The 15,263-nt window shown below is 42.8% G+C and overlaps 1 protein-coding gene across 1 annotated transcript in view; it reads left to right on the top strand.

The window, feature by feature from the left end:
* Nucleotides 1–7,551: 7,551 nt before the first annotated feature.
* The window catches only part of rspo2 (R-spondin 2), an 83,569-nt gene continuing 75,857 nt past the window's right edge, over nt 7,552–15,263 (top strand). The window contains exon 1 of the mRNA NM_001252245.1: nt 7,552–7,651. Within this exon, the coding sequence (NP_001239174.1) occupies nt 7,552–7,651 (100 nt within the window). The remainder of the gene's footprint in view (nt 7,652–15,263) is intronic.

Raw genomic sequence — 15,263 nt, 5'->3', positions numbered from 1 at the left:
AGAAAGAGATGAGACCTTCTGTGTGCACATCTGTGATGGTGTGTGAAAAAGAGACATTTGAGAGTTCAGCAGTCCCATCTCTAAAAAGATGAAATGCCATGCTGAACTTCACAACACTCAAGACGGCCCAAGTCCACTGGTTGCTCTATGGCTAAAGAGAAAATCTTCGATTTCCAGGCTGGAGCATCTTTGAGAACAAAAATAACTCCTGGCTGTTTGCTTATTTCATCATCTCTAAGGCCTTCTTCTCATACGAGTGCTGCTAGTTTTTGGGTCAAAGACAGGAGCAGCTGCATCTTAAAGGCGTGTCTCAGTTGATTCTCGTGAGGCCACCTTAAGGGACGCCTGACAATGGAGCGTACGATTCCTTACTTACCTTTTCATGTTGTAGAAGTGTTTGCCACGAGCCGTCGCCTGCAGCATGACTGCACCTGAACACTTCCGCTCTACAGTGCAGACCACATGCGTGCCCCACACAGGTTTGACCATTTTTGACTGCAGACCTGTAAGGGCAGTTGACTAAGGCTTAGCCCTTGTGCTATCCTATAAGGTCAAGATGACCATTGACGTGTTCTCCCTACCATGACAAAGGTGGATGAAGGTGGAAAGATTTCATGTAATCCATGGACACCAGTGAAGATCACAAATCATTGAAGAAAAAAGGTTCAGATCACTGTCTAGTGGGTCTAGATGACCCAACTCCCAATGGTAAAGTGCTTAGGATAGCACAAGGGTTACGAAGGCTAAATACTACAGAAGGGAAAAACTGGCTAAACACTATGGATGTAAGGATGCATTTTAACAACAAATCAATTCATATCATTTGTTTTTGCTGAAACAATTCACATTCCATATTTGTTCATTTGAATCTGATTCTCTGTCCTAAAGTGGATCCAGATCATCTTCATCCTAACTTCAACCAGTGAGACTCAGACAGAAAATTCCAGTGAAGTTTTCCAGATTCTTGGATTTCTTCCAGATCATCAAATCTAATTGAAATCTGTGTCCAAACAAACAAGTAAACTAGAATGAATGTCAAATCCATTCACACGTTAGTTTCCTAAAGTTCACCACTGTTGTTTTTCCACATCCAAAGAATCCAAAGGGAACATTCTTAGAACATTCTAGACACTGGATGGTCACATGACTTTATTCAAAGTCTGTCCACACATTGGACTGGAATGATGGACTGATCCGTGTTAATGACATCACACGTGTGTTGTCCACTGATGCATTCGGTCGTTTTTATGTTGTAGGAAAATAAGCCAAACGAGCTTCAATCTAAATATTTTCCAAGATCAATTGATTTCATTTTGAAACAATATTTACAATGTCTAGGTCGATTCGATGCCTCAGACAGATTGATCTGGTTGGTTCGTAGTCATAAAAAACGGTTAATCGTAACACCTTTATTAACACACAGAATAAAAAATTTGATGAGTGCGTTCCCCTCTGGTGGAAGAAAGAACTCAAGATTTACTTTATTCATCTCTGGCAGAACATTGCAACTACATTTAGGCATCAGCAGTGTTGGGATAGCACCATAAAAAAACATAACACGACATAAAAAAACATATTCTACCAGCAGGAGCTGAATTTTCAGAAGAAAATGCAGGGTTGATGCTATATTGTTAAATGAAAATGACACTAAAAGGGTAATAATTGGCAAAATAAATAAAGAAATGATCAAAGTTGATCATAAAAAAGTGAAAACGGCACAATAACAAAAAATGTATTTTTGTGAAAAATGCGATCGCCGGGTATCGAACCAGCGAGCCTCTGCACCACAGAAAGAAGCAAAGGTTTTCAAGGATTCCCCATGGATTTCAATGGAGGCAGAAATTCTGGAATATCTTGAAAAGTTCAAGGATTTGAAAAAGTCCTAGCTGGAAAAAGCTGAAAGAGTCGAACATTTGAATAGTTAAATGGTTGAAATAGCTGAAAAATGGTAGAAGGAGTTAAGCAGCAAAAAGTGGTGGAAGATACTAGAAGAAAGAAAGAGAAACAGGAAAACAATGGGTGGAACACTTTCAACCAAATATAAGATGAAATTTAAAAAGGTTATGGTATTAAAAGATCAAATATGTGACAAGCCGGTAATAACACATGAAACTAAAGTCTCTGTTGGATCTTTACAAATGAGAACTAAATGAATACTGTAGAACATTTGCTGCCACCTGTTGAATTCACTTTTTTTTCAACCAGTAAGAAGTTAGATTAGTGGGTGATCTGCTCTCTCCAACCTAAAATGTTCATAAATGTGGCGTCTTTTCCAGGCACATTTACTGGGAACTCCCCTTTTATAGATCCATTCAAACATTTTGATGGCAGCAGGGAAACAACTGCATTTAAAGACAAGAATTAATTAATCATTCAGCAAAAAGCATGAAAGCATAATAAAAGCTGAAGTATTTGTCTGCACTGGGAGCGGGCTGCCAGTCACCTCTGTTTTAGGCGTCATATTTAAGTTTTCTAAAAGAAATAAACCAAGTTCAAGTCGATATCTAATGGCTCGTTGGAAGTGACAGTCCTGTCCAAGACAGCTCAACACATGACTACTTATTCCACCTTAAGGCTTTGGTGATGAACTTTGACCACAGCTCAACTGTTGTAACCCTTCCTATCCTATCCTAGGCACTTTACCATTGGGAGTTGGGTCATTTAGACCCACTAGACAGTGCTCTGAACCTTTCTTCTTCAATGATTTGTGATCTTCACTGGTGTCCATGGATTACATGAAATCTTTCCACCTTTATCCACCTTTGTCATGGTAGGGAGAACACGTCAATGTTAGGGTGGGGTCATCTAAGGATAGCACAAGGGATAAACCATAAAGTTTTTTAGTTTTATTTTTTTATTCTGTTTCCTGAAGCGGAACTTTGAGGAAAGCTTAAACAAGTGTTTATGAAAGTGGAAATGTGCTCATTTTCCACATGAATTCGGTTTTGTTTTAAGTGATATGTAATGAGTAAAAAATGGAAAAAGTGTTGAAACCGTTTTGGGTGGTGCTCCTAACTTTTGTTCCGGTACTCTTTATATTCTAAAGTGGAGCAGCAGCAGCGATGCTGTAGAGAAAAGTGTCTGATGCAGTTTAATGCTTCCATTTGCTGCTCCCTTTCACTCATATCGCTTTACCAGCAGGTTAATTTATGTTTCAGGTTAATGTGCGGTACTTCATTTTAGATTTTCCTTCTACATGTCTAAAGGTAATGGTTTTAGCTGCTGGAACAGCAGTATAGCTGAGCATGGGAGCTTGTTGTCGAATGAAACCATTTTTATTAAATGTCATCACTCTCTGCTGGACCTATAAATGGAGCTAGTACATTGTGAAAACAGCAGGATCTTTGCCATGGTAAAGAAAATAAGCCTTTGCAGCAAACTGCGTCCAGAGACGCGCTGCAGCAGGTAGACCTATCATTATTCCATTGTGGCATGAAGAGAAGACATCACAAGGGTTTGCACAGCGGGGTCATTACAAGGTGCATGTGGCTCAAAAATAGAAAGGCCAGATAAAACCTTCAAATTCTGAGGAGCTCAGATTGTTTGGACACATTAGTCCGGGATGTGTGGAAGTGGTTGTAAAGTCTTGTTGAAGTGTCTTTTAGCGAAGCTCGTTTTTGGATGAACTGGAGCCTTGTGTCTGTAACAAGACTACTACTTTTCTGCCCGTAGAACTAATGTTATAAAAGAGTTTGCAGCCACTTCTAAAAACCCACTTTGATAAAAAGAAAAATATGTTTCTGGTTTTAAAACATGTTTTTGTGTCATTTTTGTATGATGGAGGACATATCTAAAGAAAATCGAGCTTAACATTGCATTTCTGAGTCTTTCTTTTTTCTAAATTGCTGTGAATGAAGAGCTGAGCTCCCAGCACTCAGCCACAGGGAGGGGAAGGGGGGGTGGGATTGCTCTATGCCAATAGTCCCACCCACAACTCAGAAGCCAATGTCTGATAAACTCCTGCCGCTATACAAAATAAACAGTTTTTTTTTTTTTATTTTGACTAAAAAGGGTATAACGACCACGGAAACAAGAGATGATCAGACTGGAACTTTAATATGTGAAGCTTTGGTTGAGTTTGAAGACCGTAACAGTCAAAAATGATGCTTTATTTCAAAAGGACAGAGTTGAAGATTCTCTCCATCAACCATTTTAAATGACAGTTAAGCCTGCTCTTCAGTGCCACTTGGTTATTGACGTTCCACTGACTTATTATTTCAGCAATCGAACCACTGAAACAGACCTGAACAGAAAAGATGCTGTTCTAGGAAGGACTGAAAATGCTTTGATCCCAATCCATCAGTCTGCTTGTTTAAAGGCTGGCAATGGCCATCCTCAAGTCGCTTAATGCACCTCTGACGTCTGATGTACGTATTCTTCAGATGTTTAACCCTTGTCCTATCCTAGGCACTTCAACATTGGGAGTTGGGTCATCTAGACCCACTAGACAGTGCTCTGAACCTTTTTTCTTCAATGATTTGTGATCTTCACTGGTGTCCATGGATTACATGAAATCTTTCCACCTTTATCCACCTTTGTCATGGTAGAGAGAACACGTCAATGTAAGGGTGGGGTCATTTTGACCCCACAATATATCACAAGGGTTAAACCTCTATTGAACATCTGTGGAAAGAAAGAAAAAACTTTAAAGCTGAGACAATTGGAACTCTTTTCCCAAGAGAATCCACCTATCCATTTTCAATACCCGTTTGGAGTCATGGGGTTGCTGGAGCTCACCCAGCCACTGAAGGACAAAGGCGGGGTTCATCCTGCACGGGTCGCCAATAACCGTGAACCAAAACAACTGCAAATAGGGGCAAAGGTCTTCTTGACAGTAACAAAAAATGCTTGATCCCTGCAATTGGCTCCAAAAGTTGTGCGACAAAATCTGAGGTGAAAGTGCCACCCTTTTTGTCTATGCCTGGTTGTTCTTCAAATGGATTCTGTTGAACAGCCTAAGATTAATTTGTGGGTTTCTAGGAAACTTTTATGTAGAAAGGTTCCACAAATGCTTTAGGTTTCTTGAAGCTGCATTGCATGCCTTCAAACTCAGCATTAAGGATCTGAATTGCATTAAAGGTGCTCTGATTGGCGTTGGGAGCTGAGGTCCAAAGGTTAACTATGGCTTTGACATCAGATCCATGACAACAGTTTCCTCTCAATATCAGCTGAAGGGCTACTGGGAAACGTTTAGATCGTATTACATCAAATGATCCAGATTTGATCTCCCTTGTTTTTGAAAAAAGATTAAAAACTGTTGATAAACACTTAAAGGGCATAGTTTGTAATTGTACATTTTGGAATTTTCTGAGTTTTGGACATTGAAAATGCCATCTTGGAATATTTGGGGACTCTTGACATTTCAGATACTGACGTGTTCCTCACCACCCTGAGCTGGCTATTTTTTCCCTCCATCTTTCTGCCCTTCAATCAGTCAAACAGTGATGAAATCTCCGCCTGGATCATCTGATGAGTCGAGTACACAGCAGCTCCCCTCATTGCTGTTATGGCTTCCAGGGCGCAGAGCCAGACCATCCAAATGCTGACGTCACCTCCTCTTCTGTGCACTGCAACGAGCAGCAGCAGCAGAGGGAGATAGGCGAGCAAAGTGATTGGTTTACCGGCCCCCTTTTTCTCCATGACACATCATGAAATAAAGGGACCAGAGGCCTAAATGATCACCTTCACCTTAACCGTGCACTCTTAGATGTTGTTTCTAGAAGGGATTCCAAACCAGGGGCATGGCTGCGGCTGACCACACCGTCTGTCACCACTCTCTGGAGGAGCGCATAAACAAAGCCAGGACAAAGGTCACCATAGGTTTTCCAGCAGACATTATTAAACACAGATTTTTTCCCCCCTTTCTTTACCTCCTGAAGTACAGCAACGTATATAAGTGATCCACGATCTGTGATACATTTCACTGTCGGACCCCACACTTGTAGATTCCCTGATAGAAAAACCACTTCAAATTAATTCCTTTAAATTAAAAACGGATTAAGTGCCACACCTAGTGGTTGCGGGGGGTAAGACATTCCTGTTTTCTAGATGCTGAAGAAAACATTCCCACAATTTTGCCTCCTCTTCCTCCTCCCCCATGTGGTTTGCTTCCCCACACTTAGGTGTGGATTACCTGGTTCTTCTGACAGCAGCTGCGTCTCTCCTGATGAGGTGAATGAGAGTGAGGATGAGGATCACCCCAGTCCTCTTAAGTCTTCATTCATTTATATAAAAAAGGAAAAGACTTTATGAAATCCTGATGTTGTTTCACCATTGATTTCCTATTAGAGACAAGTTCAAAGAAGGTCTGAATCTTCAGCAGAGATGGGGTCACTAATGCTGAGCAGAAAGTCGGACAGAAAAATTTGCACTCCTTTATGATTGATTTGGATCCTAATTCGAATAGTAAAAGCATATTTAAGATGTTGATATAACCAGAAATCCCATGGTCCACCGCAGACGGTCTGAAATTCCATTACCTCTGAAAAAAAAGAAAAGACAGAGGAAAAATGTTTTTCTTCCCAGAATGTTCCAACTATTTGCGCTCACTAGGACCCAGAGGCGATGTCGAACCGGCCCACAGTGAGTGAGCCAGTGCGCGGGCGCTGGGGGCCACTTCGCGCAATGCCACTCTAAAACATCCCCAATAAAAGGAAACACAAGTGGAAATCTCTGCACGTGACAGCGACACGCCGCTATATCGCTATATGAGGTGAAGGGCAGCGCGCATCAGGACCAGCGTGGACTCAGTCACGGCTCAGCCTCTGCGCGCGCTCCACGCACTGGCCGGCTGCTGAATTTTAACCAGCGAAGCAACACGTGAGTTTTTCTGTTGCGGGACTGACTCCTGAGGGTGGCACCGCAGGTACGCAGGAGGCCAGCGGAACTTTTAACAGAGCTGGAGGAGAGGAACCCCAGATCCCCTCCCTTCCTCCTTCCCTCCCTCCCATACGCTTCCACATTTTTCCTTCCTCTTCGGACCTCTGTTCTCATCTGAAGACCGAACTCTGACAGGGATGCTGCACGTTTCCGAGCCGCACTTGCACTCAGCAGGAACCTGAAGCGGGATCACTCTTTACCTTTACCCCGAGAGGTGCGCAACATCATTTCGAGGAGGATTTTGGACACTTTTACGCACACTTTGCGCTTTTTTTCTTCTTCTTTTATCTTTGAAGAGGGCTCCTAAACATTTGCATCTGCGATAGTTCCAACACATTTACACACAGAAGAGGTTCGTTCATCCCTTCATCAACAGGATAGTTGATTTCGTCACTCTTATCAATGAAAAAACCCATTTGGTTTTTCCTCTCCAAACAAGGACATTTGTGTTTTTAACTTGTTCAAAGATAAACTCCTCAGAGAAGATGATTCCGACAGGAAGCGCGATGCCATGTAGCATCTCTGATGTTGGACACTTTTGAGGATTGACTGAAAAAAACAACCTGAAAGGAGGTATCCCAAAGTGACAGAGCTCATCATACGAGGCGCAGGTTTGCGCTTTTCTTTTTATTTCTTTTCTTTGTTTTATTTGGAGTCCACATAACAGCCCAGATGCAGTTTCGACTCTTCTCATTTGCCCTGATCGTTTTGAACTGTATGGAGTACAGCAACTGTCAGGCGCCGTCGCATCGCTGGAGGAGAAACAAAAGAGGTAACCCCGAGGTTAAAACGGGCAGAGCATCTAGTGGCATCACTGGATTGAGAACTCTCCGTGTGCGCATGTGTGTGCCTGAGAGGGAGACACTACCAGGCATAAATAAAGATCACTTACACTTTGTGAAAATGTGTCTTTACGCACGCTCCTGGAGCACACGAGAGCAGGCGGAAATTCCGGATCAAGCGCGCGTAAAACAAACTTATGAAAGTCAAACAAATGCAGGATTTTTTTTTAATTATATTAGATTTTGATGCAGCTCAATGTGAGCAAAACTGTTCCCTGAATGCAATGTGTGTAGTAGCGGATTCGGAATCCTCCGCCTTGAACACATGAGTCGCACATCTCCACTCCAACTCCCTAAGCTGGTTTTAATTGATCTCATAACCACTTCGAGTCGGTCGGAAACCCACAGAACAATCGCTCAGCGGAGTCACGCGGGGGGTGGGGGCAGATCTGCTCCTTTGTTGTAATTCCGAATGAATGAGGGTCCGTCGGGTTGGGAAGGTGGTCCCCGCAGGGCCCTCCTCAGAGCCGTGGCACATCACCGACATCCTCGGGGCGCGGAAAGTAGAAGTTCCACGGCAATCACATATATAATCGCATGCGCAGCGTGCCAGGGGGAACCTCTGCACTCTTCAAGCCCGGCGCTGCCCATCTGCAAATAATCAGGCAATCACAGCGGGATACTGGCACACACACGGTTTTCAGCTCCTCTGCGTTTTTCTTTCTCCGCGCGCAGCGTGAGGGAGACTCTGCACGTCACGGTCTGATCACTCTTTTTACAGGTTATGTAGGATAGCCAAGCGGCGCTGTGCGCATGAGAGCGCGGCACAGACAGAGAGGGGAAAGTGAAGAGCTGTGGATGATGAGATCAAGAGGTTCAATTGCAGGTTTGACCTGCAGGGAAAACTTCAAGATGAGCGCAGTAAGCTGGACATTAGTGTTACTGCCAGCTCTCAGAGCGGATGTTACACGTGTCAAACTAATCCCGTGCAAATATGCGCAGGTTTTTCCCTTTAAAGAAATATTAAGCTGGGCTGGGAGGGAGCAGAAGTGGCATTCTAAGAAAGCAGCGGCAGTCTGCCAAGCTCTCCATATCTGATTCATTCCTTATATTCATCACAGTTCTATAGGAAGCATCCCGTACAAATCCATGTTCAGCAGAACCAGAAAAGCCCAAATAGTACCCCCCCCTCCCCTTCTCCTGGCAGCTTTATATAGAACTTGTCTTTTTAAGCGTTTCTTTATTGATGGGACGTTTGTTGACAGCAAACTGTTAACTTGGGTAGCTTCACATTCATACCTGGGAGCTGCCCAATACAACCACACATGCACCTGTGGCCACTTAGCACGCTTCACTGGAGCAAACTGGGTCTAAGGCCTTGCTCAAGGGCTCCACAGAAGTAGGGCAAACATGTGTTTCAACCAGACCGAACCTGTCAATGCCAAGACTCGAACCAGTGACCCTCCAGCAAATCTATGCTGCTGTCTGCTCAGACCCAAAGATCTTTGAAACTTTGCTCCTACAGTTCATCAGAGGAACAAAACACCCCCCTGTGTGTTTTAGCGAACCGCTCTCTGAATGTGTGGTCACGGATGTGCCGCGCACAGCAGCATCGTTCAGTGAGGTGTTGTCAGAATGATGAGGGAATATGGTGACCTTAGATCTCTGTGCCCCTTCAGTGCCCCTTCATGCCTTCCTCTCACAGCACACGGCATGATCCAACGACCCACACGGCAGAGGTAATTCTGCACATTCTGTTTCTCCCAAATGAAATGCAAAACAGATGAAGACGTATATTAAATTTACACCTCCTTACTTCCAATCCTGCACACTAGAAACAGGAAAATTATGCCAGTGAGCCCTGCTAGGATATCATAGCGAGACGCAGGGGTATTATTTTTCATTTTTATTCTCTGGCTAATGATGCCACCTGCTGACTACATAAAATCAAGCTGAGTACCGGCGCTGCTGTAGGGAACACAGATGCACAGAGGGGTTCTAAGCTGTTTACACACGTAATGAATAAGTAACGACGGTCAAGAGTGGGGAAAAGTTGCCATGTAATGCTTTTAACCCTTCCATGGCTATATTGGAATCCCAAATTTGAATTCCCAGCAGGCCTCAGCCAGTTTCAGATCATGCTCAGCTGTGTAATCTGCTACTCAGCAGCAATCCCACATGTTTTGGAGGGAGGACCGTGATTACATGAAAGCGTCTCGGCGTAGCAGAGTGAACGTTAGACATGTGTCACATTATGGATCTCAGCAACAAGGGTATCATGTGTGGCTTTATCGCTTCAATCTAATGAAATACTTCATGTTTACGGAAGTTGTGCAGAAATCTGAATTCTTCCTCTACGGCTTCTCCCCACCCCCACACTTAGCCCTCCAAATGGAGAGTTACAGAAAAATAGTGTCTTCTAATGCAGACATCACTCTCACTTGATGATGTCATCAAGAGTCGCCGGTCAGCCACTTTAGCGCGTAGCTGCCAGCATAATAACATCCGATTTGCTAAAACGAAAAGTCATAACTTACAATCACAGGTAAACTTCTTTGGTTCTGCTCTGCGCCACAGCACCACGCGGATTATCCTCACGGAGGAGGTCTACAGAGCACTCCCCTTCAAAAATCTATTTCGGACCCCCTTAACCCTCCAGATGTCCCTACAATTAGAGGGATAGGAAGAAGCTGGAGGGGTAGGGGAAGAATTTGGATGTGGGGTTAAGGTTGTTGGTGAAAGTGTTCATGTTGGAACCAGCACGTCAGCACAATGTTATACTTTAAGTGCCCGAAGCAGGATGAGTGGGAACGCTCCAAGAAACACACCGGGTGTCACCATTCCTGTTTCTGGAAAAACAGGGGGAAAAAAAGCTCAGGATGACGCCTTCTCTTGTGACGTCTACCTGGTCCAGTTGTTTAAAAAAGGCTTTATTCTCCCTCCATGTTTAAAACTGGACAACTGTTAAGGTCATGCAAAACTGGTCCCCTCAGTCGAAACTCCAGAGTGGCAGTTGCCCCCCTCCTGCTCCTCGGGTGCTGGCTGAGCAGCGGGGAATTTTGAGCGCGATGAGGAGGAAGGCATATTTAAGCAGATCAGCCTGAAACCTCTGAATCTGAACAGCATCACCTGAGAAGGATTAGAGCTGACCTGAGCCTGAGCTCTGGTGTCAAGGAACAGGGTTGTGTCTTTTCCCTCTCAAGCCTCCCCGAGTGCATGTGAATAGACGTGTGGGGTCGAGTGTTTGAGGAAGTTAGAGAAAAAATAGAGCACAGGTGGATGGCGGAATGATGAAGACATTGATCCCACAACTCACGACACTCGTCTCCTAACATACCCCAGCCAGGGCTTTCAGTGGAGGATTACCACTTCCACTGATGACAAGAACTGCCCGTGTACCTGGGCTGTAAAGTGTGTGGAAAGACCGGCTCCCTGTTTGAGCTGGTTGCTGTTACAGACAAACTCCAATCTGCAGGCCACAAACTCCCCGCTGTGCTACATTCCAATACATCCGCCTGCAGACAAAGGGATCCATGTATGTCTTTGCTTTCCTTGTCTGATCTGGCATCTGGCTCAAAACTGTATGGCTGGATAGCTTCAATATTATGAGCTGTTTTTGTTGCACTGCTAATGTTAGCTACGGGGTGTCGGGGCTGTAAGCTAGCAGGAGAAAGTATAAACAAAGGGATTATGGGAAATGAGCGCAGGCTTACTCCCAACAACAATCCTGCCCTTAACTCACAGATGAATGTCTGATGATCTCTTGCTGCTCTCTCTGCAGAAACTATGTCTGAGAAAACAACACAGCTTTTTAAAATTGTATCTAAGAACGGCAAACTCCTAATTAAAAGACCGCTGGGAATTCTTTTACGATAGGACAAAAGATGATCAGAGCGGGACTTAAAGAAAGTGACGTTAGTTCCTAAAAATGGTTTTTACTGTTTTATGTCATGTGCTGTTTGGTTAAGAAGTGAAAATTGTATTTATTTACATATACCTAAAGTTTTCCTCTGTAACAATTTGTAGATTTATCACATACATCCATACAACATAACTGTGAACAGATTACTGCAAACTGTGTCATCTAATAGTGTTCTGGCTAAACAAGCCATACATGTGTTGTTTTTCCTGTAGGCATGGCAACTGTTAACCATAAAAGTAGATTTCTGCGGAAATGTGAAATAAATCAAGTTATTGTATAAAATCTTATAATATACTCCATATTTCCTTGCAGTGATTGGAAACTTCTGAGCAGTGGACAAAAACGACAGTGTCCCTGCAGAGCTTGGGGGCAATTTTTGCAGCCCTCACCTTTGCCCGTTTCCTCCGCTGTTGCAGCAGCTACACCTTCATTTGTTTCCTTTTAAAGCTACCAAGTACGGCCAGCCAATTTGGTCCGACTCTCTTGAGTTTATTGGGCCGTAAAGATTCTAATGTTGGGAATTGTTTCAAAGTGGCACGCATAAAACAACAACACAAAAGAAGCTTTTAAAAAAATGAGTCATACCAGGGCTTCACAGGTAGGAGAGTTGCCCAGAGAAGGAGATGGCTAATTCAAATCTCCAAATGAATCCAGCAAAAAGCTGTTCAGTGGAAATGATGTGAGCACAATAGCCATCCATTGTGTTTTTCCGAAACCCTGTTTAATATAATCACGGGAATTGTTAAAAGGAGCTATTTCCTCTTTGCTAATCACAAAAGACAGCAGCTAAGTTAACTTGAAGTGTGACAACCATGGGAAGTAACACTAGCAGCTTGCTAATTCCCATGTTCAAAACTTACCAGTCAAAAATGTAGTTTTCAGCTTATTGTAGCAGCAATTTTCAATTAGAGTTGCATTAATTAGAGATGCAGCTAATATTGAAACAATATCACATTGAGCTGGGATTTAGCAATCCTTGCAGAAACTCTGCAAACCTTTTTCTCTGATTAGCTGCAGAGTCTCTACTGCTGCGGTGCAAACATTTTATAAAGAGTGAAAACACTTGCAGGATAGACCTCACTTCAAATTTTAAAGCGGTGCAATTAGTTTCTGTGAGTCAGAAAGTCTGAGAGATTTTTGGCAACACTGTGAGGAAATTGGTAGTGTCAAACATATTTTATGAGTGTTTTGAGAAATGAGAATCTAATAAGCCGGTAGTATGAAAATACACAATTCATTAGGGTTTTAAGAAAACTGGTGCAAAATTATGCAATTTCTCTCCATTAAAAAAAATCACAATAGTTGTACGCTAAGTTAGATTTTAAGGTATGTTCCCACCACCATCTGCAACACGTGTGAAAGCGACCACTTCCAATGAGAAGTCTATGTAAACGCACAACCTAATGTAAATGTGCGTATCAAGCTTCCACGTTTAAAATCCTTCCATTCATGTGTAGCCAGTAGTCATGTGTAGAGAGTTAAACTGGGACAAACTTTGACCAATCGGGGACCCGGATTTGGTAGCGATAAATGGATGCCGTTCCTTTTAACTTATGGAAGTGCCAACTGTATGAAAAAGGATTTTGAAGGAGAAATTAAATAATTGCAATTTGTGACTGGTTGTAGTTATATGACATCAAGTCTAGCCGGTCGGATTGCAGCTGTGTCCTTTAAAGTACAGGATTTCTAACGTTCATAATTGCTTTTTATTTAAAAGCAAAATGTACAATGAAAAGTTTTCAAAAGAAAAATGCTTTAAAAAGAGATTTTTTTCCAATTTATAAAATGAGTTTTTGATATTTGTGCCTTAATCCAAAAAATAAATAAATAAAAAGGTAACATAATTTAACTACAAGTATCTGGCCCCTCTGGGAAAAAACCTCCTATCAGTAACCAGTGCCTGCCCAGGCTGATAAAAGCACATTTAGAAATGGTTCTCAAGGTGATGTGACTTTAAAAACACATTGGATCAATAGCTTTTTGTGTCTGTATATTTCTGGGTTGAGTCTAATGATAGATGTCTCTTTAGCATTGATCTTAAAAGCCTAGAACATCTGGAGAAAGTACACTGACACTCACAAATGAACTACACACAAACAGACACCAGACTCTGGTGTGGTGCTAAGGTCTCTTTGCACCAGCGCCTATTCAAATAGCTGCAAGAGCAGGGAGGCAGGGGGCTGTGACTACCCCCCCCCCCCCCAGTTGCCTACCCCTTGGCTCTCAATAGATGGACGCAACTCCTTTTACCCCCTCTCCTTTCTTCCATGAGAAATCTAATTATGCGTACATGCCAAATCAAACTAAAACATTGCATGCAATGCCTTTGGTATAAAGGAGAAGTAAGCCGGTCAATAACAAAGCGCCTCCGTAGGAAACTTTCCTCTAACGTAGCAGCAAACGGATAAATACGGAGAAGTAAGGAGGCTGTAACCTACAGTTATGCACTGACTCTTTATGTGATAGACAATAATATTTACTTTGGTAAAGTTACACCAAAAACTGGATGAGTTAAGCCCATCGAGACGACTGTTGTTGTGAATTTGGGCTATACAAATAAAATTGAATTGAATTGGATTCTTACAGTGAAACCTGACAGGAGTAGAATAATTAAAGAGTAATTTGGGGAATTAGTGGACCAGTTGGTGCTTTCAATTACTCACCTTTTTGTTGGATATTTTTAATGATTAGTTTACTTAGACATTCATTTTTGCTGTGGATGCTTGTGCCTCGATATCCAGGACCTCAGACCTTGTGGTATGAGAAGGGTACTGTCTCACGGCGGCCTGCGGAGTGCAGAAGCACCCGGTGTGTTTTTAATCAGAGACAAGGCTGGGAGTCATTACTGTGGCTTGATGCTGAGCTCATTGTCTCTCTGACTCCCTCCCTAAAGACATGGGACAGCAGAGTGAAGATGCCGGATTTACGGTGAGGGCGACATGGCATGCAGATTTCTGTGGTCACTGGGAGGGAAGTGATTGAAGGAGAGCAACGGAATCATTGATTTAGACGCACATCTGTGGGTATCAGAGCAAACAAAAAGTTTGTTGAGCCGCCCTGTAATTAAACTAATTATGGCATAAAAAAACCTTTTGACCCAGAATATAAGAAGAGATTCTTTTGTCAGGTTTTTTCTGTTTCATCCTTCTCTACGTGTATCTTGCCAAACTCTTAGCCAACCGTTGACACTTTGAAGCTGGGGGACACCACAGCAGGCTGTAGGCAAAGACATCCTGTCATTGCCATTTACAGGTAAACTACTGGTCCAAAGTTTAGTAAACTCCAATATTTCCTGTTTTATGAAAGTATTCACTGTAATACCTTGTTGTTCTTTGAAATGGAATGATTGTACTGTAGGTTGCTTTGCTTTGCCTCTTCTGTCCACTTCATCCCAAACCAATGTAATGGGTCTGGACAATATGCTGGCAACCCCATGTTTTCAGGTTTTATCTTGTTCTCTTGTCCTCAGCTAGTTCCTGTACAGCTTGGGTTTTTGTTTTGAGTCATTATCTTGTTGTAGGTACTAGTCAGCAAACCTGGATCCAGCAAAACAGCCCCATACCATCATAAATTCTCTACCGTGTCTGATGGTTGATATCACAAACTGTGAAGTCGTAATTTCACTATTTAACAATGTGCAAAGATTGTCTTGTGAGCCCCTCATAACGCATGGCGTGAAC

Source organism: Oryzias latipes, chromosome 16, assembly GCF_053564925.1.
Source record: "Oryzias latipes strain Hd-rR chromosome 16, Olatipes_Hd-rR_3.1".
NCBI lineage: Eukaryota > Metazoa > Chordata > Actinopteri > Beloniformes > Adrianichthyidae > Oryzias > Oryzias latipes.
Note: the sequence above shows the minus strand (reverse complement) of the source record. Positions and strands in the feature narration are given on the sequence as shown.